The 26,731-nt window shown below is 52.3% G+C and overlaps 3 protein-coding genes across 6 annotated transcripts; 2 read left to right on the top strand and 1 right to left on the bottom strand.

The window, feature by feature from the left end:
- The first annotated feature begins 1,444 nt into the window (after positions 1-1,444).
- Positions 1,445-6,492, top strand: TMPRSS5 (transmembrane serine protease 5). The gene is made up of 13 exons (XM_068916489.1): positions 1,445-1,498; positions 1,623-1,737; positions 1,944-2,051; positions 2,282-2,404; positions 2,841-2,976; positions 3,067-3,180; positions 3,321-3,364; positions 3,489-3,651; positions 3,752-3,930; positions 4,239-4,337; positions 4,799-4,941; positions 5,487-5,639; positions 6,299-6,492. Exons 1-13 carry the CDS (start codon positions 1,496-1,498, stop codon positions 6,305-6,307), a joined length of 1,389 nt encoding a protein of 462 aa, XP_068772590.1. The 5' UTR covers positions 1,445-1,495; the 3' UTR covers positions 6,308-6,492.
- ZW10 (zw10 kinetochore protein) lies at positions 5,350-21,652 on the bottom strand. 4 transcript variants are annotated; one of them, XR_011135870.1, is made up of 18 exons: positions 21,486-21,652; positions 21,160-21,294; positions 19,860-19,961; positions 19,589-19,666; positions 19,299-19,458; positions 18,752-18,901; positions 17,881-18,072; positions 17,039-17,202; positions 16,320-16,502; positions 15,586-15,824; positions 14,219-14,290; positions 13,046-13,215; positions 12,284-12,414; positions 11,661-11,792; positions 10,140-10,342; positions 9,238-9,360; positions 5,790-5,921; positions 5,350-5,644 (listed from the first exon to the last, which is right to left on the bottom strand). XR_011135870.1 is itself a non-coding variant. In XM_068916486.1 (17 exons), the coding sequence occupies exons 1-16, from the start codon at positions 21,606-21,608 to the stop codon at positions 9,240-9,242; spliced, it is 2,355 nt and encodes a 784-aa protein (XP_068772587.1). In that variant the 5' UTR covers positions 21,609-21,650; the 3' UTR covers positions 5,350-5,921; positions 9,238-9,239. The 4 variants fall into 4 exon arrangements, 3 of the variants coding, with proteins under 3 accessions (XP_068772587.1, XP_068772588.1, XP_068772589.1); XM_068916486.1 differs by having other exon boundaries at positions 5,350-5,921; positions 21,486-21,650; XM_068916487.1 differs by lacking the exons at positions 5,350-5,644; positions 5,790-5,921 and adding an exon at positions 6,435-8,365 and having other exon boundaries at positions 21,486-21,650.
- A 120-nt stretch (positions 21,653-21,772) lies between these two features.
- CD3D (CD3 delta subunit of T-cell receptor complex) lies at positions 21,773-23,966 on the top strand. The gene is made up of 5 exons (XM_068916977.1): positions 21,773-21,918; positions 22,014-22,247; positions 22,535-22,666; positions 23,239-23,282; positions 23,633-23,966. The coding sequence occupies exons 1-5, from the start codon at positions 21,852-21,854 to the stop codon at positions 23,693-23,695; spliced, it is 540 nt and encodes a 179-aa protein (XP_068773078.1). The 5' UTR covers positions 21,773-21,851; the 3' UTR covers positions 23,696-23,966.
- The last annotated feature ends 2,765 nt before the right edge of the window (positions 23,967-26,731 follow it).

Here is a 26,731-nt window from a genome sequence, read left to right as displayed (position 1 = left end):
GCAGCCCCTGAGCCAGGACAATAATTTGGGGACCGTTTGCAGTCTTGGCGCTTCCTGGGGCTCCGGAGGGGAAAGGGGGCAGCAGGCTGAGGGCAGCGGAGAGTCCTGGGGTGCTGGCATATCCGCGTGCTCCGCGGCTGAGCGCAGCCCGCAGTCGTGTCCTCGTGCCCGCGCACCGCACGAGTATGCGCTCGCAGCACAACCCCCCGCCCAACCTGCAGGACAGGGTTATCGTGAAACATTCGTAGCAGTTTCTCGGAGTAAGTACCGCTCTCCGTTCATTGATCTTTGGGGTAACAGTCCGTCAGCTGCGTTTTTCTCGCTGGAGATGTGTGTAAGAAGCAAAATCTTTTTCTGTCGCAGCTATTTAACGCAGCTATTTAAGTTTTTTTACCTTTTATTTTTGAGACGTGCTGAAATTGATACCCAGGCTCATTATCTGGGAAGGGCGGTTAGGCTTTTTTTATTCGCTTGATGGGAGAAGCCCCAGCAGTGTTTCTGCACGGGGTGCAGCCAGCCGGGAAGCCGGGGGCACAGCGGGTGAGTTGCTTGTACAGACGAGGGGTGCAGCGTATCCGATAGCGGGGCTCGTAGCAGGAGCCCTGGCTGCTGCTCTAACCCAGCAAACGATGAAAAGGCGTCTTTTCCTATCAGCCAGCATCTTTCAGCAGCAAGAAATTACAGGGGAAACCTGAAGCCAGACGGAGGTGTGCTGGTTGACCTCCGTTGCATCCAGCAGCTGGAAGCCCCAAGGGAGGCCCAACGTGCCGAGGAAGGGGGCTGCCGCCCGCCGGCGTCTCCGTGCGGGCTCGTCGGGGACGGCTGAGCCGCAGGGGCCGCGCAGCCCTCTCCGGACACGGCGGCAGCGTAGCTCGCCCGCAGAACCGTTGTCCTGCGCCCCTGGCGCTGGCAGGCTCGGCGATGCGGGGTGGTAGAGCGCGGCCCGACGGCTGCCTGGTCCGATGCGTACCCGGCTCGTCCGGCCCCGCTCGCGCTCCCCTCCCCAGCGCGGGGCGGTTTGCTCCCCAAGCTCTCCCTCCCCGAATCGTGGTGCCATCGACCTGCAGCCCGCTGCGCCCGCCCCGAGGCCTGGCCGCGCTGGCCCCCGCGGCGGCGGGGGGTGCCGCTCCGCGTACGGCCCGGACGCGCGGCATGCGGAGGGGGAAGGAGGCCGCAGACGGAGGGTGGGTTTGAGAGCGGGGGCAGCGGGCCGGCTCTGGGTTTGGCGCAGCGGGGCGTCGGGACGGGCGCGTGTCCCCAGGGGCTCCCGGCCGGAGCCGCGCGCGCTCTCCCGGGAGCGGGGCCCAGGGCAGGGAGGGGAGCCGAGCGGCCCCAAACAAAGGCTCCCTTCAGCGCGCCGGTGGCTCTGCGCGTGCACGGCGTGGCACCGCGCCGCCAGCGCGCCCGGGGAAACTCGAGCTGCTCGCAGCAGGCCTGCGCCCGCCGGAGCCCCGCGCGGCGGCACCCACCCCGCCAGCTCTCCCCGTCCGCCGGCATGGTGAGCAGCGCGCCCGCCCGCAGCCGCCGCCGCCGCGCTCCCCCCGGGCCGGGCGGAGGTCGTCCCCTCGCCGGAGGTTTGGTTTTCCCCTGATGGCCCCCCCGGGCCGCCTTCCTTTCCCTAGAGCCTGGCCGCAGCCGCAGAGCTGCCCGGCAGCGGGGAGGCCGGGCCGAGCCCCGGGAGCCGGCCAGCGGAGCCGCGGAGAGAAGCGAGGAGGACGCGGGGCTCCGCGGGGCACGGTGAGCCGCTCACGGGCTTGGGGGGCGAAGGGCCCCCGGTCTCGGCCTCCTGCAGAAGCCGTGGCGGCAGCTCGCGGCCCTGCGGGGCAGCGGCAGGGAGCCGCCGGCAGGGGCTGCAGCCACCCGCGGCGTTCGCCGGGGCTGGCAGCGCCGAGGAGGAGGAGAGGCGAGACCGCCTTCGCCCTCTCCCCCTCTGTTTGTTAAAGGTTCGTCCGAGGCAGCTCCCAAACGCCTCTGCGCTGCCCGGAGGCTGTTCCCGCTGCTGGGGGTGGTCGGCCTGCTGGCGGGGACGGCGGCCGGGGCATGGCTGCTAGGTCAGTGTCTCCGCCGCGAGGGTGGGCGCCGGCGGCAGGGCCGCTCGCCGCGGGCACGGCGCTGGCTCTGCTGCCTGCTGTCCTCCCCGCAGCGGGCCACAGCCGCGCCGACGCCACCGAGAGGCACGTCCAACCTTTCCGGCGGCGGTGCGGGGCCGTTCCCAACGCTGCGCGCCCCGGCAGGCGGCCTGGGCCGTGCAATCCCACCTCCACCCTCTTCCCCCCCCAAGTGAAATACCTGAGGCGGCCTCCGGCAGACCCGGACTTGGCCCCGCCGCAGGAGCCGGGAGCGATGGCGGCGTGCAGCGACGGCGGCGAGGAGGAGCCCGTGGTCCCCCGAGCTCCCGGCTCAGGTGTGCGCCTTCCCTGCCTGCTGCGCTGCACGACGGGGAGCAGCGCCAGGGGCGCGCCAGCCAAGCCCAGCACGAGTTTCCCTCTGTTGGCAGCGGAAAGGATGCTCTTTAGTAACGTCTCTTACCAACCACTGGCTTCTCTCAGCTGTGTTTGGCGTTTTCTTTCCTTTCCAATCCCAGCCTACTCCCAGCATTACTGTCTCACTGCATGGAGCGATCCTAAAGCGAAGCAGACCCTCGCCGGACTTCTTTGCACGTCGTTGCGCAGCAAAGCTGCCACTCGGGCATGGGGAATAAGCGAATGGGTTCACGCGTAGTTTTTAGTTGCTTCGAACGCTTCTTGTAAGATGCTGCTCTGGGCGCGCCGGGGCGTCCCCTGTGCTGGCCCTGCGCGAGACCCTGCGAGCGCCGCTCGTCTTTAACGCAGCGGCTTTAGTGTCTTTCAGAATAGAGCTGGAAAACTCCCTGCTGGAAGTGCAGGTGGAAAGCAGGCCTGGCTGGCTCCTGGCGTGCCACGAGCGGTGGGACCTCTCCCTGGGGATGCTGCTCTGCAGGCGGCTGGGGTATCTCAGGTGGGCACTGCCGAGCCGGCCCTGCTCGCCGTTCCCGCAGGGCGCGGTGCCCCCGGGGCAGGCGCTCGAAGCCCGGGGTCGCCCCTGCAGCATGACCCACCAGAAAGGGGTGAACCTGGCGGACGTCAGGCTGGACGGCGCGCAGCACTTCGCCCAGATTAGGCCCGAGCGGGGAGGCCGCCTGGAAGACATGTGGCAGGTCAGGTGAGGGCAGGTCTGGGCAAGCAGGGCTTGCCCCGGTGGGCCAAAGCAGAGGCCTCCTTCCCAGGCAGCAGGTCAGGAGGAAATGGCGCTGGCGCCCAGGGGTGCGTGCGGGTTCTGAGCAGGGTTTTACTCCCGTGCAGGAGCCGCTGCGAGTCGGGTCGCATCGTGGCTCTGAAATGCTCGGGTAAGCGCCTTCCCTCCACGCGCGCCCCCAGGCTCTGGGCCGGGGCAGCGGGGCCCCCGCGCCGCCTCCCTGCCGGCCGCCCCCTGCTCGCGCCGGCTCACGGGCTCCGCGGGCCGCGTTGCAGAGTGCGGGCCGCGGCCCGGGGCCGCCCGCGTGCTCGGCGGCGCCGACGTGCCCCGCGGGCGCTGGCCCTGGCAGGTCAGCGTGCAGCACGGCTCCCAGCACCGCTGCGGCGGCTCCGTGGTGGCCCGCGACTGGATCGTCACGGCGGCGCACTGCGTGCACAGGTAGCGCCGGCTCTCCCGCCGCCCGGCTCGGCGGCGCTCAGCGCCCGCCCGGGTCCCGGCCTCGGCCCCGCGGCGAGAGGCAGGCTGCGTTTCTGCTCAGTTTCAGGCGGCGCCAGGCCTCCGGCTGGCTGGTGCTCGCAGGCGCGATCGCCCACGGCTCGGTCGGGCAGCAGGCTGGAGCGCCGGTGGAGAAAATTATTTACCACCCGCTTTACGACGACAGAAGCCTCGACTATGACGTTGCCCTGATGAAGCTCCAAGTCCCCTTGAATTTCTCAGGTGAGGCGGCGATGCCGCGTCCTTCCCCCGTGCCTCGTGCCGTCCCAGCGAAGCTCTGCCGGAGGATGTCCGGCCTGTCCCGGCGCTTGGGAGGCGGCGTGCAGAGAGGACGGGGCCTCCTGAGCGCTGCGGGCGGCTGGGGACGCGGCCGAGGGAGCCAAGTTTCCGGAGGGCCTGGCCCGGGAGCGTTTCGCTCCTGCCTGCCAGCCGAGCGGCTTTGCAAGCCCGCAGCCCTTGCCCGGCCGGTGGCGCTGGGCGCCGCACAGCTGCCCCGCCGGGCTGCGGCTCACCCGCCGCCTTCTCGGCAGATGCCGTCCGCGCGGTGTGCCTGCCGCCCTCTCGCCAGGACCTCTTCCAGGGCACCCAGTGCTGGGTCTCCGGCTGGGGCTATACCAGACCGGACCAAGGTAGGCTCCCACCGCGGCTCCTGGATCCGCTTCCCCCGTAGGGCGAGTGAGAGCAAGGGCTGGGGCTGGGCAGCCTGCAGGAGAGCTCACGTCGCCTTGCAACACGTTGCCTGTGCGTCTCAGCGCATCTCCGTGGTCCAGGGCTTGCTCCCACGCTCCGCCCCTGCTCCTCAGCGCTGATCCCTGGCTTTCCCCCTGCTTCCCACCGGCCTTGTCCAGCCCTTTCCATGCCACGTGTGACCCTGGAAACGTGCCCTGCCGCCTCGGTCCCATGCCTGCTCGGGCAGCCCCGCGCCCCAGCTGTGGTCCAGCGGGCTGCAGCCAGCCTCCCTCGCTGCTCTAGTCCCAAAATGTGACCCTTGTCCCTCCCCTCTCCCGATCCCTGCAGCCACGGTGCCCGCTCGCCCCTCCTGTTCGCTGAAGATCATCTTCCCTCTTGGCTGCTTTTCCTGCCTCCCCAGCGCAGGTTGCCGAGACGCTGAAGGAAGCTCTCGTCCCCTTGATCGGCACCAGGAGATGCAACAGCTCGTGCATGTACGCGGGCGAGCTCACCGCCAGGATGCTGTGTGCCGGCTACCTGCACGGCAAGATCGACGCCTGCCAGGTAACAGCCGGCAGCAGCTGGTGACAGCCGGGTGCGTGTAGCGGGTGTGGAAAGTCCCGCGACGTGGTATGGCCCTGCTGCGCGCCAGCCGACGCTGGGTGTTGGCCGTAGCGTGAAGGTTCCCAGCCCGGCACCCGGCCCAGGAGCGGTCCGCGGGCCCACGGCTGTTTGCCTCGCCCACGTTAACCCCCCGGTAGTCCTGGCCAGGCCTCCTGTTGCACCCCTGAGCCCCTGGAGCGTGTATATCATGGCAGCAAAGGAAATTGTTCTGAGCACTTAGCAGGAAGGTTTGGGGTCCGTAAAGGTGTTTAGCTATAAGACTAGGATGCAGGAACAGATTTGGGCCAGTCAAATGTTTTCAAAATCCCCAGTAACGGAGAAGGGAGAAACTGCGAACAACAACAGGGCTGACGTTTAGCTGTCTTTATCGAAGGGAGGCCGGCGCTACTTTGCGCGCCTACGTTTTGGCTTCTTGGCGGGAGGAGCCAGCCCGATCGGAGCGGAGCTGCCGCCTGAGCGGCGCTGAGCCTTGCTCTGCCTTGCAGGGTGACAGCGGGGGCCCCCTGGTTTGCTGGGACGGATCCACGTGGCGCTTAATAGGCATCGTGAGCTGGGGCCAGGGCTGCGGGGAGCCCAACCACCCGGGGGTTTATACCAACGTGGCTCAGCTGCTGCCCTGGATTTACCACGTCACTGAGGTAACCTGGAGCAAACGGGCAAAGGTGTGAGGGGCCCTCCGAAGGCTGCGAAACACAGGCAAGCGCGCCCCTGTCACGTCAGCGTCCCCTCTCTGCAGTCATTGCAAGCGGAAAGCAGAGCACAGGAGCAGAAGTTGCAGAGGATGTTACCTGCGTCTGCACTAGCTGGCTTTAGGACTAGCATTTTAAGACCCTACTGAGGAAGCGTGGGTAGCTGTCACCTCCAGATGTCTTCAGCCAGACTGGGTGGAAAACGATTCCCACTCCTCCTGTTTATTTTCACTGTAGGGAAAGGTAGTTGCTTTTAATTTTTAATATGGTTGATTTCTAGTCAAAGTCATTATACATCTACATACAAACAGCTCCAAAATCCTTCTGTGCTCTGTTTGTCGTTGCGGTTGTCCTATGGAAACAGCATATTTTTTTATTATTTCAGCAGAGGTGCTTCTAGTGATCTGAGCTTAGGCTGAGCCTCAAATACAGCGGAGTTGTGACCTGTGCCTGCCCTACAGCCCTGGGTGTTGCTTAGAAAAATCCCATCCTATTTTTTTCTCTTTCAGTCACTGCCCTACGCTCACCCTTGACGCAGGAACTCTGGAACAACCTCCCACCCCACAACATGGTACTAACTCATTTTTCTTCTGTTTTTCTTTGACCAGGTCTACTAGAAGCAAATCAAGGAGAGACTTCAAAGAGCAAAACTTTGCCCAGTCCACGTAGTAAGTGAAGGTCCAGGAATAATTTGTACGCTCTGTAATCATACCCCCAACAGAATCCCCAGACGGCAATAGGAAATGTGGCCAATATAAATAGTTTATTAAAGAAAATAGCACATTACATTTCTGTGAACAATCCACAGAGGAGAAGTGGTGTTTTTCAAAATACACATTTCTTGGATCACTACATGGGTGGAAGGAAAGGGATCCCATGAAATCCAAGAGTTATGGGTAACGTTCTCAGCCCTCTGGAGTTACTTGAAGGAGGGGAGGGAAAAAAAAAAAAAAAGCAAGAGTTTTAAGTGGCAGTCCGATTTCACATCTCTCTTCCTTGCTGCACTCCCATATGTTGGACTAAACCTAACGGGCAACATGACTGCCCCCAGGCAGTCATGACTTGCATGACTGCCAACCTGTGCGAGTTACAGCCAGGAACGGAAGGGTCTCCCCAGCCCCTGCTGCGGGTGTGCTCAGCTGGCCCAGCGGGCAGAGCTGCTGTGCAGCTCTGCAATGACTCAGGTGCGATGCAAAAGCCAGCTGTGATCCAGGTACTACAGAAATACTCGGGAGTACAAACAGAAGTCAGACAAAAGTGCAAATGAAAAGGCTACAATGGTAGAGAACACAGATCAAAATGTTAAGCTCTTGGGCATCAAAACTTTTTAAAGTGGGTTGTAAGCACTACGGGGTAGGAAATATTTTGCTCCATGTGTGTAGCACCTGGCACATCTTGGCCACTGGGCTTTGTTTTAACAAATGCTATAGGTGAAATTTTCTGTTAAAATAAAACCTATACCTTTCTCAAAGTCAAAACAGCAAAACAGTTTGCTAACGCAAGAGCATCTGGAAGGGACACCAACCTGTCTATTTTTGTTGGCAGGCCAGTGGAACAGTGACAGAAATAGCTTACTACATGGAATTAACAATAAAAATACATACTAAAAATATACTTAATTTACCCTTTTTAATAGCACTGAAGAACTTTCAGTAGCTGAACTTTTTCTGATGTAATGGCGACTAATGCTTTCCTTAACAAACACACACACACACACACACACACACACACACACACAAATATCCCTTATGCAGCATTTTTTCCAGGCCTTTTACCAGTGCTCCCAGAAGCCAATGAAAGTAAAGATTTCTCATCAAACAAAAATGGGCCTTTCCAGAGTAAGAAAAGAACACAGTGGCTTCCCCTGCTTTGCATGGTCTTAGGAGCCCAAGTCTGGAGCCAGGACTACAGGTAAACACCCCCACTCACTCCCACTGACTCAGGTATTCATTATCTGCAGCCTTGGTATGGATAAATTCTTGTTTGCCTGATTTAATTTTTGGAGCTGCACAATAGGGAAACAGGGCATCAAGACAATTTTTCCACCCCTTTTCCTAGTACTCTTTAGCCATTTCGCTTAATAACAAATGAATCGCTTCAAAATCCATTTTTATGAGGCTCTGTGAGTGTGATAGAGGCCAAGTAAAGTAATGGTGACAAGAGCAGAGCAGCCCCTGGACCACCACTACACTTTTATTTTCTCACTATGCCCCTGAAAAGGCTGGATGTTGACACATCAATAATGGTAAACTTCATTCAAATAATGCCAAAGGAAACCTTTGTTCAGCTAGGATAGGTATACTCAAGAGAAAGGGGTTTGCTTAGTCTGGAAATCTATATGTGACAAATGCATTGCTGTAAAAAGGCTTGATAGAGGGTAAATCATAAACTAAATCAATCTAACACAGCCTTCTGTTAGTAATGTGACATATAATGCTGTGACTATACATTTCATTCCCTCATTATATTTATTTTCATTTCTCTCCTATTTCTGCAAGCACAGGAAAAAGATACTGGCAGATAAGACAGCAGGTACCAGAGCTACCTAGCTCTTACACAGTGAAAAAGTAAAGGAGCTGAGCTGACTTCCACAGCTGGGAAAGTGAGACTAAAAACTTCTCAGTCTGTTTTAAGGTGTTTTCCATGAGAAATAAAGCCAAGAGTAATTCTGCCACCTGTAGAAAACATTGTGACCCAGTAAAGAATTTATTTATAAATATGGAACATGCATTCCCTCCCCCTCCCCCCCCCCAAATTTTCACTCTTTTGAAGTCTGCATTTCAGGGAAACCTGAGCAAACAGTCAGGAAAGAGCAAATTTTGGCACTTCAGCAGTCTTAGAAGAACACCAAAAGCTATCAAAGTCTGTGGGTTTAACAGGCAAATTGCAAGGATTGATGAGGTAAGATACAGTGGGCATACATGCCCTGATGTAAAACTGCATAGGTAAGATTCACTAGTGAGAAATTGAAAATCCCTCTAAACGACCCTTAATCAAGTAAGCTTGAGATGACACAGTACAGCACCACATCGCTTGCATGAGGGGCCCACCTGACAGAAGTGCCTATTCTTGTGAAGAGGTGTTGGATAAAAGATTTACTTCATTCCCCTGTGCTGGGCTTAGAGGAAGATGAAATCCAGGAAGATGGAATTTAGCAAACATCACCAACAGCATCTCCTCACCAGGACTGTGTGCCCAGCGGCTCACAAAGGAAAACTTGGATCTGGGCAGGATAGCTCTGGAGAGCATGGCAGGAGGTTGAATTTTCAAGCCATAACTCCATCAGCCTGCCAGATGGAGCAGAAGCAGCTAGTGTCTGTGTTACTCACCTTTGATTTCCCAGTCCCAGACCCACAAAAATCACCCTATTTGCCCTAAGGACATTGAGCTGGGAAATGCTTCTTCTCCAGTCAAGCCTCCAGGAAGTGCTATGCCTAACACTAAGCTTAATGTATACCAGTACAAAAGGGTCAAATCCAAACAATAGTTGAAAGACTCAGTTCACTCTTGCTTTATCAGAAGATGGAACAGGTACGAGTAAACACACCGTTATTTAATTTTGGCCAGTGCTGCTGCTCTCCTTTCTGTGTTCTGGAACAAGGCTCGGATCAGACTCTTTACTTCAGCTGGGGAGAATTCAGCTGCAAGGGGTCCTTTCCCATCCGCCCACCTAAATATGAGAAAAACATTTATTTTCACCAAACTGCATGGCAACTTCTTGTTAAAACCGCCCTTCTGAGCACTCACTTTAAACCCCTGCAGTTCTCCCACTCTTACAGCCCAAAGATGCTGAATGGTTAAAGTTCACTTAAAAGCCTAGAGAAGTTATAGACTTGTTAGAGCGGTAAGTCCGGAGACAAAACAAATCCAGTTAGCAGCGTATTAGCTGCATGCAACCAATGGTGTCCCACGCGCAACGAGTCCAGAATTATTTGGCCAGCAACAGAACGTGAAGTGCTTGTTGTGCTTCTTACAAACTGTACCTTTTCCTTCTCTTTCAAAGGAAGCCTAAAGCCTGCTCTGCCTGCAAAGTTCCCATTCATCAGCCAAGCCAAAAAAAAAAAAAAAAAAAGTGTTTTATACAGTGATGGAAGTAGAGTTGGGAAGTTGTAGTCTCCAACAGCAGCAATGAGCTGGGCACAGGAGATGACCTGCTTTTCCCACTGCTTTCTCCACGGCTTATGCCTTTTGCTTTAGACTGCTGAGGACGATATGTTTCCTTGCCATTCAGACGGCAAGCGTGAAAGGGACTACAAACACACACCTAAGAAATGGCCCTAGCAGCAGATACCTGTCTCTCAACCTGCTCCGAACCCCCTTACTAAAGGTGATTGCTTCCATGGGAACAGGGTCCCCTGAATACGGTGCCTTGCTGGCATCACAGCACTTCCCAGCTCCCTGTTTCTGGGATGAAGAACTGCCAAGTACAGTGAAAGCTAAGACACCTACTGATCTACTATTTCCTGGAGGTTGGCTTGCAGGATGATCATCAGCTCTTTGAATGTCATCCATTTCTGCACATAGACTGGAACTTCCTCTTGATACTTCTTATTTTTGTCCTCTTCAGGTAGTGGGGTGAAAACTTGGGGCCCTTCTTCCACCATGGTCCTGCAGAGGGAGTACAGCCTATCTGCATCCTCAGCAGAGATGTCCTGGAATTGAACAAATGTTAACACAAAAGCAGTTAGATGTATTTTTGGAAGCAAGAAGAGCAGGAAGCGAAAGGAAAAAAGGCAGCTATGTGAAGGTGAAAAGCAGTGGTTTGGACCACGCTTAACATTCGCAAACCGGCATAACTTATTTCATGAATGGCTAGTTTCAGCAAGTTCTCAGCAGTCCCCTCAGAACAATGGCTATGCTTTTGAACAGGATACCTTAATAAAACAGTAAGCGTTTCACAGCGAAGCAGAGTTGTTATGATGAAGTCCTGAACGCTTTGTAAGGAAATTGCTCAGGTTATGCCAGGCCAATAATGAAAGCAAAGTTTATTGGCAGGCATAGCCTGAGCAAGTGTCCTGTAAACTAGCTGTTACAGGAAGAGAGACATTATTGACTTAATTCACTGTGGGGAGGCTCTTTGAATGTAGATTCCAACTAGAACAGATGCACAAACGTGTTTCTATCGTTGCCCTGAAAAGGTATTTTCATTAAGAAATTTAATAGCATAACTGTGTTTGTCCCAGCATAACCTGACAATCACTTAAACACAGTACTGGGAATCAAATGGAGATGAAGGTGGAAACTACCACTGTGATTTAAGCAGATGAAAATTTCAGTTTGAACTATCACAGGTATATCAGCTTCTGGTGCCTAGATAGGATGGAGAGGTTTATCATAGATGCACAGACTGCAACCGTATCAGAATAGATGAAACTGAGACAAGAGCTGAGCAGAATTTTTTTGCTAAGTCTATGACGCTAGAACCTGCTTAATGAGGGGATAAAAATGTTGAGCTGGATATTGGAGCCCTGTGTGCTTCTAGAAGCGACAACAGACCTTCTGTAACGTGTATCTGAAATAGTCCCAGAGCAGCTCAGTTCAAATTCTCCTAAGACAACGGAAAGCACAGTGACGTTCCCAAAAGCCTACAGGACAATCTGAGCCCTGGGGCCCCTCAACCTCAGGACACCAGTTAACTCACGTACCCTGAACAAAGAAGAGACCGATTCATAGAGGTTTTTTTTACATACTAGGAGTGGCACACCTAAATCTAAATTAAGATGCAATCATGGCCACTTCCCTGACCTTCCCCTTGACTATACAGTCATGGTATCACTGTAAGAGTATATGTGGTCTCATTTGGATGTGAGTTATAGGTATCTTGAACTTTTCTCATAGACGAGAACCGAATTATCATTTCAGTGAATGATAATGGATTTCCCTGAAACCTGATTTTGGAAAGAACTTGCAGAGACCACGAATGCTAGCTGTCAACATACTGTATTCGGTATGTCCATCTCATGCAGTTACCTCTAGGGCAGTGATCCTAGTGACAATCTCTGTGAGGGCTGTGTTCAGCAAAGTCCCCATAGCCTTGCAGTATACATTCACAGGAAGGACGTCTTGCCAGACTTTTCCCAGTCTTTTCAACTGGTGCAATACCTGGAAGATAACAGCTATGTGCTACCTATGTGTTATCAAACAGAACATATAAGAGAGGCACCGCACGGTAAGGTGACTATAGATGGAGAGAAATCAATTTTAAAGAAGAGTAAAGCAATGACGTATCCAGCTATCCCATACAGCAGACATTTCTAGGGGGGAAAAAGCAGTATATTCAGTTTGCGTTAAGGCTCATCAGAAGGGCGATAGTTCTTTTCCTTGAAAAAGGAAATACGTTAGAAATACAGTCATTTGGGAACAAAAGTTCCAAGATCAAGACACTTTTTATTTCAACTTGGAGCAAGAACCGAACTCGGCATACTTCAACTTTTTAAAAGGAGATACAGCCCAGGGAAATAAAACCCATGCCAGAAATGACAGCTGTTTGCAAATTCCACTCTGCCGAACCCGCGCAGTTCTCAGTACTGAGACTGTGTAGTGTACCTACTCATGGACAACATCCAGTGTTGGCTTCACTTTGCGTTGCTTACCTGCCTTATTGCTCTGTTTGCTGCACAGTAATTTTCCTCATCATCCATATTGGAAAAATTCCTGGCACTTGACAGCCTCTCCAGTATTTCTCCTTTCTGCACTCGCATCTGGGCCAGAAAACACTCCATCCCTTCAGGAGCAAACAAGAGCGGGGGGAAGCTGTTAAACAATTAATAATTTGCTTTGCCTATTTGGAGACTGTAACTGCTACATCATAAACTCGCCATAATGTTTTGTTTTTAAAAGCAATTTCCAGTCTCTAATCAGTCTCATGGAGCCAATTTAACCAGGCCTGCACTGTCAGCCACAGATTCAGTAATTTCTTGCAGAGCTTTGATTGCCACAACACTTCTGAGAAGGAGCTGAGTAGCAGAAGTAACTACCGATGACAGGCTCCTGATACAAGTTAATCTCAGATTTTATTTCCAAAGAGGGACCTAAAGAAAGCATCAGAAGACAGAATAGCAAATCCCAACTTATCTGTGAGTGCCACAACATCTCACTGGATAAAAAACTGTCCTTGGAACTATGCACTGGACAAGGTGAGCCAGGCTTTAAAGAGTCAAGCCTTAAAGACCATCTTGCCTAGACTCATAACACTCTATCAGACCCCATTACATAGAAAGTATGAAAATTTTTAAATAATGATCCACTGCTCTAGCCAGCAGCCCCACTTACATTTTAAATCATTCAGCAAGGAATGCCAGGATGAACTACCATTGCACTTATCAAAATATTTCAATACTGAAAGGTAAAATTACCAAGTCTCCTAAAACCCGGTACCATATCTACAAAAGTAGCTGTTCCATCACACAGGATGCTCGTCAGGCGGTACCGGAACTGGTGTCCCAGAGTGAGCAAGTGGTGAGCAATGTACATGCAGTTGTTGTGATGAATGGCTGCCAGCTGGGGCAGTTTCTGAAGGTTCTCTCTGTCTCAGGAAGGAGGAGGAGGAGAAAAGAAAGGAATGTACTTAATTAGACCTGGCTCCGCTAAAAAATTGTCACTCTTGAAAAACACACGGCCTGTCTCAGACAGATACTGCAAGAATCTAACTGCAAGCAATGCTTGATACAGACATCAGTCAGAATAAAAGCCTTCAACCTCTCATCAGATGCGCGCAAGAACTTAAGATACGGAAGAGGCGTTTCATGGCTAGAGAAATGGTATCTCGGCATTCCGAGTGTGTGTTATACCCACACTATTTCTAACAATGGACTGCCAAGCAGGAAGACTCTTGGTTATAACATGATGGCGAGGAAAGGAGAGAGAATTCCTTTCTAATAATACTCCAGTGTTCTCAGACACAATCCTGTATGTTTAATCTTTATTACTGCTTATTTTTTTTACAGGGAAAACATCATGAAAATCTCCAAATCAGACCTGAGGTCAAAGTTATGTGCCCGGATTCAAACACAACTGTAGTAGGAGCTACTTACAAACTATTTACAGCCACGTTACCGTTCGAAATATCTTAAAGGCTAACTCATGTCCATGTCAAGGCACGACTCTGTTCTGGTTATCCAATGGAGAAGTATGATAAAGTTGATCTCCAAGACTCTGCTATGTCCTGGAGACAAAACTTTAGCTCATGTTACCTGAGCTCCATGCACGCAAGGACCATAAGACCTAGAGGCAATGCGATTCATGTCAAAGACATATCAAAAACAATCTCCTGGGTCATAAGACTGCAAACTCAGAAACTCTCACGCAAATACTCTGCAACAGGTATGGTTTAGTAATGTATTAGGAGTACCAGCTTCTTCCCACTGGAGGAAGCCTCTTGGTAATCTTTGGCTGTAGTGGACAAACAGACAGCAAGTGGTGCTGATACAATCACATCATTGTCTCTCCAGAGCAGGCCTAGGTAACTAACACACACACGCACACGCACACGCACACACACGCACGCACGCACGCACGCACACACTTACTTGTGGTATGTTGGCACTACATCATAAAACAGCTGGAATATATTCCGCACGGAGTAGAAGAGCTGTATACAGCTACAACAAAAATAAGGTTCATGTTAGTTTGCTAGAAGAATTAACTAAACTAAAACCAAGAAAAGAGGGAGAGACAAAGATGACAACTCTTGCTGGCTCTGATTTTCACCCAGAAACCTACTTGGACTACGAGCTTCAACAGCTTCCAAAACACCTTCCAAAACTATCCCTTGCACCTAAAGAATAATCAGCAAGGATAAATCTCAAACAAATGTCCCTTTCTCACTGACAAATCACAGAGCACAGAAACTGATGAAAGTGCCTGCACTGTTTGTTTTCAGCTTTTCTTCAAAAACTTCTCCAAAACAACCAGGTTTTATTAGTGGTGAAGCACATTTTCCTTATGGGCACAAAGAACGAACTGTCAGGATCAATTACAGCACTGTCAATAAAGGCAGCATTCTGGAAAACTCACAAAAGCTGTGATGACCTTGTCCCACAGAGGACAAGCAGCTGGCAATGTCCGCGCTCCTAAGCTCAGTGTGGCAGAGGGGAGCTTCAGAACGCATGTCAGAACGGAGATACGTGAAACCTCACAAAGGGGACCGTGTCCCTTCTCCCGTTAGGTGTGGGCAACACTCAGCCCTCTCTCTGCGACAGCACACTGAAGGGTGCTCAGTACCTAGGAAACGCCCTCTGCAGATTGTGGTCTCCAGTTTATAAAACAGAGGGCAAAGCCTCGTGTACGTGGTTCCGTTCCTCAAAATGTGTGAGTGTTTCCTCTGAAGAGCCCTGCCAGATGTAGAGCTGGAGCTCTTTACTTTTATCCAGTGACATGCAGAAAGCAAGGAGGAGCTCGCCTCAGAATGGGTTCTGGCACTTAACGTTTAGTTTGAAAAACAAGAGATGCTTTTTATTTTTCTAAAGAAATGACAGCTAACACAAGGTAAAATGCTGTAGTGAACAGAGCAGCAGCATTTCTCCCATCTAAAAGACTGGAGCCATGAACTGCTTTGTGCACACTCTTGGAGTCACCATGTTTTCACTGCCGTAATAGCGAAAAAACAATAGAAACCTACCTGATCACTCCCTGAAAACATAGGCCCCAAAGGCTGCTTAACCAGAGCACTGCAGAGAACACAGTCCACAGCTATTTCTGCTGTACCACTCTACTGCATACGCCCGGGGATTCAGCCTCCAGCCAAAACACTCAGCACCTTTAATGATCCATTCTAACTTTTAAACAACATTTTCTGCTCTTCTAAATTTATTTTAATCTACTAACAGATGCTTAGTGCTGCCAAAGGCAGACATACCTCACACCCAAGAGCTACCTGCTGTTACAGAATTCCTACCACTGATCTGTGCTGGCTGTAGCCTCCAACAGTGTCTGATAAGCCAGCTCCATTAGTTTCTCCACTGATGAACTGATGCGGCATGTGGGCAGAGAAAACGTGTACTGGCTCAGTTTAGTCTCATTCTCCAAATTCACCACCTCGCTATGCACAAGTTTTGAAGTCTTCTGCGTTTTTAAGTGATCTCCTGCCCCAGGATCAGGAAGTCTTGGTAAGGCTACAGAGGAATCAGGTGTGATCTATGGGAGAACACAAGAGAGGTATAACATAACTTAGAGCCCACAGAAAGGAGACCGTACAAGACAAAAAAAACACTGCATGACAGAGATTTGAGACTCTAGATAGGCTGCAAGGCTGCAAAAGTCCCCTAAGACTCTGCTGGAAATCCCTTGCTTGATGAATGATATGGCAGTCCATGAAACACAGACTATAGTGTTTCATGCCTAGAAGCAAGCTCCATAAGTGATCCTGTAGTTCTTCTAACGCTTATGACTAGCCAAAAAAGCCTATAAAACTGAACTTCAAGGATTTTAAAAAACATCCTGTTAGTGAAACAACCCACTTGAGCACCATTAAAAAAATCTTTGAAACTGCTGTTTGCCAAGATCCCCAAATAATCAAGAGAAGTCGGTCCCCCATAAAAAAAAAGCACTCAACTGTGTTAGGCAAGCCTTCTTCATTAGCTAAACTATTTTTCTACATTAAAAAAAAAGGTATATTGCAAGAACAAGCACCTTTACAGTATTGTGTATTTCTGAAGTCATCAGCTTTCTGGCTGCCACAATAACATCCTGGCATTTCTTGTTAGCAAAGTGGGAATTGACATTACGGGCGTACTTCAGTAAGTCTGTTGTGTCTCCTTTCAAAAACTGCATGCTCTTCAAGGCTTTTTCAAATTCCTCTGTGGATTTAATCACCTGAGAAGAGTAGACACAGTTGCTACGTTAGCAGTGGTGGATTCCAAATTATAGTTTTCTAAAATCAAAGAGCAAAAGTAAAGTTGGGTATAAATTCTCCCACTCAGCTGAAAGTAAAGAAGGAAATTAAGTTTCAAAGGGCTCTCATCATCTAACAGTTCTTCAACAGTGTTTTGGCAATAGCTGACTCGGTTCGAGGCCCTGACAACACATCAGTAAATTCTCAGGAAGCTGGCCAGGCATGCAGCACTGCTACATCACTGTGAATTAAGACACCTTGAGCTCTTCCGGAGGCTCAGACAGGTGTTTTAATGTCATGCACCCTTAAAGTCCCCAGATCTCAGCTAAACGTGGCTCAAGTGCCATGGATCACAGACCTCACGCACTTTACCTGAAAGGAAAAACAAGCCACAGCTTAACTGAGAAAAGTATTTTACGTGATTCTGTATCAGCAAAAGACGGAGAAGAGACACCTTCTGTTGAAACTGCCCATCTGGAATTTCCACCACGCAGATTTGAAAGACTTTGAGGCCTACCTCTACATACTCCTCTAGTTTGCTGCTATTGGTCGGAATTGAATTCACCAGACAGTTCCGAATGAGGCAGTCAGATAACTCTTCCCATATCATGTCACCCAGTAGTTCTGACAGCGTAACTTTGCACTCCTTTTTGTCTTCCACACACTCCTCAAGAGGCACATCTGGATTCAAGAGAACACAAATCGATTTTAACGTACCTTCTTCCTGGACCAGACCCTCCACCGGTTCATTCAGCCCCTTCTGTCAGAACAGCATCTCTCAGCCGTTCCATAATCATTATTATGGAGGTATTCTTCCACATCTAAGCCTTACTGGGCATGTGGAATTACCCACCCCATCAAAAGACAACTGAATTTATGAGTAAACTAACCCATTTTCCCACCATGTTTGTTTTGTGAAATGCTAGCAAAGCTCAGACCAGTTTCTAGACAATGGAAGAGCCTGCATGTAGCCAGCCTGATCGAGGAGCTCTGTGGACCGCAGCACGACTCCCGCCTTTCAGACCTACGGCATGCAAAGATCATTAGGTGCAGTGACTTGTCTCAAAAGAAACATCATCCACCAAAGAAGTAATTCCTTGATTCTTTTGAGCCAAAACACGTTTCTCTTTCATTTTCACAGTATGACTGTTTTGTGAATGCTTGGTCACAGCCAAGTTCAGTTTGACAAGGTGCCGAGCTGCCCAAGAGCATGGCATGGCAAGTTAAAAGCTGCTTAAACCTTACACATAAATCAATACTGCTTAACAACCAGATGTTCCAAAAAGCTTCTGCTACAACTAAATGAACTGGGTGCTGATCAGCAACTCACTCGAATTCCAAAAGGGGGAAACTACCTACTCAGCAGATATTTGTGAAGAACTTCTAGAACCAGTTTAGTCTTGTCAAAAACCTCCACAGGAGAGGAATGGTCCAAGTTAGGCTCCTCAGATTTAAAACGCAGGATGACCACATCTGACTGTTCCTCTACCAATGGCCGAAGAGATGGGTAAGAAATCAGTGGCTTGAGGATGAGTTTCAGCAACAACTGGCCTGAGAAAGGAAAAAAATGGTTTTCAGCAGCAGTTTTCAGGCAGCCCTTTTGCTCCAGTGCGGCCCACTAGAGACTATGTTGGATTTAAGGATTCTTCAGATAAGGCAGAGGAAGCGCTCCCTTTGAGTACCTGTATCAGGGAACGTACATGCGGTGAAACACTGAGTTTGGTTTCATTCAAGTCCATTTTACTCAGGTAAAACACACACGGAGGCCTAACAAAGAGTAGCGTATTTAATCAAAACACGAAACGATCTTAACAGCCAGCAGAATTAAATCCTGTCTTAGCATCTGCCATGCTTCCTGATTTATAAACACCTGGGAAGGCTGAAATCCTGAGAATGCATGACACCAACGGTTTTCACAGAGAGAGAGGCTGTAACTGGAAAAACAGTTTGAACATCAGACGATGAAACCACATAGCTACAAATTATTAAAACAGTTTACTAGAAGAACCTGACAGGGAAAGATAAATAACTGAGGGCAGTTTCGTATGAATAAGAAGCAGAGGATTTACCTCATGCTTGCTGGAAAACACATGCCCATAGAGTAGAAAGATGTCTTCCAGTGGACTGCTGAAGCGGAACTGGATCTCAATATCCATCTTGAAAGAAATCTGAGCTCACATCCATCCAGTCAAATATAGCTATGCTTAATTGGAACCAACGTCTGTCTTACCAAAAGTTTTAAGCTTGGTGTGCAGTTCTCCTAAGACAGCAAATGCCTGCAGCACAGAGGCAACAGGTGGGCCAGCAATCTCCTCCTCTTTTGACGGTACTGTGCATAAGTGCAGTTCTGACTGCATCACTGACTCCAGGCTGCTGCTTTCTAAAGAAAGAGAAGAAACATCTCTCTGTCAGAGTGAGGCTGAGCTACAGCAGATCTGAGAAGCTACTGCATCGCTTGGGTAGCAGGTAAAGCTAACTCTCCATTTCCACTAAAGAGGGTTCCTAGGACTCCTGGTAGCTGTTCTGATCTCTGTTTCATCACTTTCTAAGAAAAAACACTGAGGAGTCACATGAACATTCAAACTCAGTTTAAAAGCTACCAACTGCATCAGACTGCTTGTAGAGTGACCTAAATACTCCGGAGTGGAGTGAAATCCAGACAGCACTCATTAAACCAACCTTGGTCCAAAATTGATAGTTGTTGTGTAGTGCTTGCAATCATACTTTGTTTCAAATAGGGAAACAAAAACAGTGAAACCAGCTAGAGTTGCGCATACCTTTTGAAGGAGGAAGCTTCCACACAGTCAACTTCTGCCACTCCTCTCCTAGATGATAGAGCATATTCTGTGTCTGAACTGTGAGCTCTGTGCTGAGCGCTTTCAGGATCTTCAGCTCGAAGCCCTTGCGGGATTCCAGCATTTTCAGGTTGCTTCGTGCCTAGTGGTAAAGGTGACAACAGTCATACACAAAACACGTCCCAGTGGCCTATTAATAAAAGAATATCTTGGGAAACGCATTGAAAGTATTTACGAACAATATTGTCATATGCTTGAGAAGTCATTATTACCTTTTCCAGTTGTTGAGCTGCTGCAACATACTTCTTTTCCAGCAGTGCAGTGTTATACTCTTTAATAGCTGTATCAAACTGCAACAAACAAATACAATCATACGTAAGTGTACATCTGCTATTAGACTACATTTTTTTACACAACATGGCTGAAGACAGAGGATCTACAGTTGCTTACTCAAAAGAGAAGCCCAGAATAATGCCGTGGGCTGAGCAAGAGGAAGACTATCATTTAACGACTCTAAGCCACTCCTCCACCTCCCCACCTCACCTCTTGTAGTTTTTTCAGAATACTCAGAACCAGCGTGTCTCGCTCCAACTGCTGCTTCAATTCGGTAAATTCAGCAACGGCAACGTTTAGATCTCGCTGAACCTAAAGTAACAGACCTATCAGTTCACTTAAAGCTGTCAAATGTTATCTGAAAAATTTCCTCCTAAAAGTGATAAAAACATAACATTTAAAGTGTTTCTATTATTCGGATAATTTAGGGAGGAGGAAAGAGTGCATCTGCATTTTAAGAGTGTATCTGCTTTGGCTTCGATAACAACCGTGCCTTCAGCTTATATTGTCACCCATTTTCTTCTTGCTAGAAAGATGCTTATAAGCACGAGAAACTCTTATCAACTGTTTTCTCTTTTAATATATTACAGTCTTTTTAAAGGCACTGTAAGAAAAATTACTTTCAAAAGGCAGTTGAAAGAACTGTAGCGCACCTTTAAGTTATCCATTTAAAGTGCAAGAACATTTGGGTTGAACCAAAACTTAATTATCAATTCACAAAGTTAGAGAGCCCCAGACTATGGGAAATACTTGGCTTCAGGATCCTCAAAGGTGAAATTAAGTCCAAGACAGTGAATCTGACCTGGATGACAGCAGAGCCCCAAATACAGCACCGGGTAAGGCAAGGCCCACAAGCTGGGCATCTAAACTTTGTGTTTTACCCTAATTTAATTAACATGGAGGACGGGGGGGAGGTTGTCATCCTATTTGTTTGCTGTTCATTGCATCATGCTCTTCTGGGAAGAAAAATGCCACATGCCACTCCTTAAGCTCATCTTAACGTCAATCAAGAGAGAAGGGAAGAGGGAGAGAATGACTCTGTAGTCCAGCCTGCAGGACCTGCCCACATTCTCCCCAGAGACTTCAGTGGACGTGCACGCTAAGATTTAAGTGGCGCAGGCTCAGTCCCCGTTCTGCACAAAATCACTGTGGGACCAACGCCAGGCCATTCCACTACTGTGCGCTTCAGATATCCTACTGCAATATAACAAGGCTGATCCTTGTCTCCCTCCTGAAGAAGAGACATGAGATGCTTTTCCACTGAATAACAAGGAGCAAGTGATGAGCTATGCCTTGATGACAAGTCTTTGGGGCCTGACACACACCTATGCAGCACGTGTCCTCTCAAGGCATTTATTAGGGGTGATGCCATCGCGAGTTCCCTGCCGCGAGGCCTTCTCCTCCCCCAACCCCTCTGCAGCACAGCAAGACAAGGGGGCTCTACAGGCGTGCGACAGCACAGGAAAGGGCTACAAAGCCACCACGGGGGAGGAGGGCAGGGTTGCGTGACCTCGTTTTCAATGCCCGCTCTCAGCAGGTCGATGTTGCTGGACAGCCCGTCCACCTGGGACACCAGCTCCTCGGCGCTCTGCATGCTGGGCAGGAACTCGTTGTACTTCTTGTTGATCATGTTGCAGACTTCTCCCTGGGCGGAGGGCAAGTGTGGGGGCACGGTCACCCCCGGGCCAGGGCCTTCCCCGCAACGCCAACCCCCCCCCCCCCGAGCGCCGCCCGTCCCTGCCGGCCCCCAGCTCGGCCCCGGCCTCGGCCCCGGCCGCCACCGCCGCCGCCCCCCCCGGCCCCGCGCCGCTCGGCCCGGCGCCGGTGCGGCCCTGCCTTCAGCTCCTCCACGCGGCGGGAGAGCCGCCCGATGCGGGTGCCCAGGTCCTCCTTGTCGAGGCGGCCCGAGTGCGCCAGCACGGCCGCCACCAGCGAGCCCGCCGGCTCCGCCGCCGCCATGGCCGCCCGCCGCCGCCCTCCCGCCACCGCGCAGCACCACGGGAAGGCGGACAGCGGCAGGCGGGACTACAGCTCCCAGGGCGCACCGCGCCGCTACGGGCGCCGGCCGGGAACAAGCTTCCTGCGAGGGGCGGCTCCCTCCGCGCCGCGGGGGCGAGGCGGCTCCTCCCGCCGGGCGGAGCCGAGCCGGGGCCGGTCGCCCCGCGGGCAGGCTCGTCCCGCGGGCAGGCCAGGCTCGGCGGCATGCGGCGGAGGGTGGCCCTGGGCGCCTGGGCGCTGCTGGCCGGCTTGCTGCTGCCGCTCGCCCGAGGTGAGCGCGGGGGCCGGGGCGGTGGCGCCCTGCGGCCTCCTGCCGCCGCGCCGAGCCCCTCTGAGCCCACCCGCTGTCGCCTCCTCTCTCCGCAGGGCAGAAGAAGAATGAGGTGGAGATGGTGGTGAAGGAGGCCAGCGGCAAGGTGTTCCTGCAGTGCGGCAGCCAGCAGACCGGCAGCGTCTGGTGGTGGAGGGACGGCTACGAGTTAGGCAACTCCACGCAGCTGGACCTGGGCAGCATACACGACGACCCGCGGGGCGTCTACACCTGCAGCCTCGACCGGGACGACTCCAGCAAAGCCGTCACCCTCCAGGTGCACTACCGAAGTGAGTGCCGCCTGCCCGCGCCCCGGAGCCGAAGCGGCTTGCCGGGTGCACCCAAGCCCTTTTCTTCTTAAGGGAAACGCCGGTTTCCCAAAGGTTGAGCTTGGTCCCGCCGGTTTGGGGAGCACCCCCAGGTGGCCCTGGTGTGGGGCAGAGCTGGCCGAGCTCGCTGGGCTCGGGCTGAGCCTGGCGGCAGGGCTGATGCAGCCGCTGGGGTCGAGGGCAGGGGCCCGGGCCCGGGCCCCGGCTGCGGCCCTGCCCTCAGCCTCTGTGCCCCGCCGGGTTTCCAGTGTGCCAGAACTGCATCGAAGTGGACGCCGCCACCATCTCGGGGCTTGTGATCGCAGACGTCGTCGCCACCGTCTTCCTGGCGATCGCTGTGTATTGCATCACTGGCCACGACAAGGGACGCATGTCGCGAGGTGAGGAGAGAGTCCCACTGGCTGCCCGCCTGCCTGCGGGGACGTGGGGCACATGGGCATCCCCAGGAGCTGGGAGGGGAGCTCACCCCCACTGCGTGCTACCTAGGGACTTTCCGCCCTTGCCACGTAGAGCCCAGTTGCTGTGAGCCCTAGGCAGCAGCCAGCACACAGCGCGCCTAGGGGAGCCCCAGGAGGGAACTGTGTGGATGCACCACATACCCTTGCTACCTCCAGCTCAGCCTCCCAGGCAAAGCCACCAAATAGACGGTATTCACCCAAATGTCAGCCCAGGGGCAGCAGCTGGGCGAGCACTGGTGACACAGGAACATTGGAGGCCTTGCAAGACGCTGGAGCCCCTTGAGGGCTACACAAGGCAGAAGCTGAGGCCCCAGCCTGGGCTTGCCGTCTCTGTTTACAGACAGGCAACATGGTGCTCAGGGCAAGGGCTTTCCACCATTCCTCCCACAGGAGGTAAAAATGCAGAGCTGAAAGCAGCTGGCTGCTTGGGTTGGCTTACAAACGCTCCCTGCGCAATTGCCCCTGATCCTTGACCACAATCTTTCTTTGCTTAGCTTCTGACAGGCAGAACCTGATTGCCAACGAGCAGCTCTATCAGGTGAGTGTGCGCGTGGGCTCCGGCTCCTGTGCGTGGTGGGGGGCTGCATGGCTGGGTAGCTGCAATGGCCCAGCTGCTGGGGGATGTGAGAGGCACTGAGCTGCAGGGATGATATCATGGTGTTGGTGATTGCTTTCTGCTGCAGAGTCCACTGCTGTCTCCCCCAGTGTGACCCAGAGGATGGGGCAGGCTCAACTCCCCTCTTACCGTCTGGGTTGTTAAGCAATCTGTGTGAGCAAAAGCTTGCCGAAAGCTTGGCAAGGGGAGGGCTGGCCCGGTCTCCTCTGCATCTTCCCTCCCAGAGCTGGACAGGCACTGTTGTAGCTCACCTCCTCTTTTTCTTCTCCTAGCCCCTCGGCGACCGGGACAATGGACAGTACAGCCGGCTGGGACCCGTCAAGGCCCGTAAGTGAAATGAGAAGATGCGCGGGGCTGATGACCCCGTCACACCAGGAGTAACGTTACAGTGAAGCTGTCGCCAGTGCCCAAGAGCGAAAGAAGCCAGGGTAGGACCCCAGCACTCCTTAGTAAACTCACTGCTGGCAGAAGACAGTCAGTTTTTGCCCAGAGAGCCCTCCAGCTCCCTGGAGGCCTCCTAGGCTGGGCTGCTTGTAGCTCTCTGCTCTTTCCCTGACCTGCTGCATTTTTGTATTTCTCCATAATTAAAGATGAGCCTCTTTTATAGCCTCTTGGCTGCATCCTTTGTGTTCAGGCCAGGGGAGCCGTGCAGTGCTGCTGGGGGAGACATGTGCAGGATGTAGTCTCTCTAGATGTCTGCAGAGCTGTAGGGCTCCTGCCTGTCCTGGGAGGACACTGCTCTGCCAATGCAGACAGTTGTCCGTGGCTGTACCACCTCTCCGTGCCTGGACCCAAATGACATCTGGGCTGTTGATGAAGCTGATGGGCAAGGGAGAGGAGACCCTGCGAAGGGAGAGGGCTGCTGCTCCTGTCACTGGGAGAGGCCTTGCCTCATTAAGCTCCCCTTCCAGAATGGGGAGTGGGGACACAGCAGCACTCGGCAGAGTCTGCATCGTCATGCCTGCCTCAGTCCCCTGCACAGAGCGGGGCAGCTGGCAGGACTGGGGACGGGAGGACATACCCTCTGCACATGCAAGGCTTGGTGTCTAATGGCAGTCTCCAAACCACAGAGGCCTGCCAGGTCCCTGGCACCCAGCCAGCCTGCAAGTTGCCCCAGTGCTTTGGGGAGGGAAGCATGAGCAAAGCAGCAGCCATGCTGGCTCCCCAGATCAGCTCGCGTGGGCTGAGCCCAAAACGGAAATGGAAACGGCAGAGGGGGCAGAAACTGCAGCGGAGACTGTGCAAAACACTTGGCAGCAGAGCTGGGCAGGCAGCAAGGGCCAGGGACAGCCCACACTCCCTGCACCTCTGATGGTCTCTGGAGGGTCCCCACCCAGCTCAGCCTCCCCAGCCCACAGGAGAGTGACCCACTTTTGTGACCGAGCCACAGGGATCTTTTGTGGGGCGTTTGGCAACCGCTCTTTCAGGCCCACTAGCCATTCCAGTGCGCTTACTACAGGATGCAGTCAAACGAATGTTCAGAGCCTTTCCCCTCTCAGCCACCTTTCCAGAAACTGAGCAGCACTGAGTGTCCTGACACCAACCCAGCTGTTCCTGGCAAAGTCCCTGCTGCCCAGCTCTGAGCAGAAATAGTTCATGCAGCCTGACCAAAAGGGGAGGCAGATAACAGACAGGATTAGCTAGCAGTTAGAAACCAGGTTACCTTCTGTGTGCCAGTTGCACACACTTGTGAGTTGTATTTTCCTGCTTTTCCAAGCATCTGGGTGATGGGCTTTAGAGAGCACCAGGCTGTGCAATGACCTAGGACTTAGTCATGTAGTGTAAGCACTGAAAGAGTTAACACTCAGTGAAAACTGGCCACAGATGTGTGACATGATGGCTCACATAGAAAACACGTAACAGGCCACGCAAAGCCGTGGGTGCACCCCACGTGCTCTTACAGGAATCCCTGTGTGATCAGCCTTACGGTCAGTTGTTTTTCTATGGTGTCAGCTCTTTAGGTAACAACATTTTGCTCTTCACCGGGGCAGAATAATGCCTTGATGACTCTGCCCATCTAACCTGCTCCGGTGACACGTGAGCTTGGTATGGTCATTGCAGCTAAAATATGTCACTATCCTCCTTCCATCTGCATGGGCTTCTGAGGAGGGCTTTAGAAAACAAGTGACCAGAGGACTGCCTTGCTCTTCTCACCAACAGATCTCAAAATGCTTAGCAGTGTGGCTAACCACACTCAGACCACTTTCAGTAGGGGAAAGCCAAGGCAGAGCGAGTATGCAGCGCTCAAGTCAGCGAGCAGGGGAACGTTTATAGCTAGTCTATTTTTGAGGTTTGTCTCAGCACCTCACCCCTGGGGGGGACGCAGAACTATGTCTGTAGTACAGCTAAGCACAGAGGCAGAGAGATGTTGTCATGGCATTGCGTTGATCCCACCGAGATAAGGAGAGCGTGGGATGACACGGTTTGCGGCAAACACTAGCAAACATGCAGTCCCATAAATGGTGTCAGAAGCACCGGATGTAGCCTAGGGCAAAATCTAGTCCTTGAAGACCCACAGCAGTCCAAACTCCTCGTATCCCATTTGTGGCAATGGGCTGTATGGCTGGGCTGAGTAAGCGTCCTCTGAGCAGAGAACTCAGAGGTGCGCTGATGATTTGCAGAAGCCGAGAACCTGGCTCGGAGTGTTTTTAGAGCTGCTGCTCTTTGTATCTTGCAACCTCCCTCCTAGCTGCATAGCACTTTGCATGATGAACCCAGCTGTGCTACCTCTAAAACCACATCCTCCAGGGTAAGCACAGTGATCAGAGGCATGTACCTTACTGGGTGTTAGTCCCCGCTGTGCTGAAACTTCAGGGTTAAACTCGCCCCCCCCCCCCATCCCTCTTACTGCTGCCGTTTCCTCTCTTCCGAGCTGTCTCTCTGTGGAGCAACAGAAATCTGGCTTGCTCAGCCCATGCGACTACCCCACTGCTGCTACTTTGGAGCCTGTGGCTCCTGTTCACCCCGCCTTGCTCTCAGCCCTGCTTTCCTAGGCTGGGCTTGGCAGGGCAATTTTGTATGCCTAATTGTCTGCCCCATCCTAACGCAGTCTGCTCCTGAGCCCTTCGTATGCTTCCGCCAGGTGAGTCAACATGGCCCAACAGAAGCTGTCACTCTCAGACTACTCCTGAGCTGGGAACTGTCTTTTCAGCAGAAACTGTTTTTCTTTAAAAGAACAAAAACAAGCAGGAAACCTTTTCCAGTGCGTATCTTGGGGAATTGTCTCCCATTTTATTAATCTATCCCAAGTTATTTTTAATGTACATGATAAAACAGGTCTTTACTAATGCAAAGAAGCCTGCCATCTTACTAACAGAGAGAATCCAGCAGAGCTGAAACAGGAGAGAGAAAGGGCAGCAATAAAGGGCAGA

Source organism: Struthio camelus, chromosome 22 (assembly GCF_040807025.1).
Source record: "Struthio camelus isolate bStrCam1 chromosome 22, bStrCam1.hap1, whole genome shotgun sequence".
In the NCBI taxonomy this organism is placed as follows: domain Eukaryota; kingdom Metazoa; phylum Chordata; class Aves; order Struthioniformes; family Struthionidae; genus Struthio; species Struthio camelus.
The sequence above is the reverse complement of the archived record's forward strand: the minus strand, read 5'-3'. Positions and strand labels throughout refer to the sequence as shown.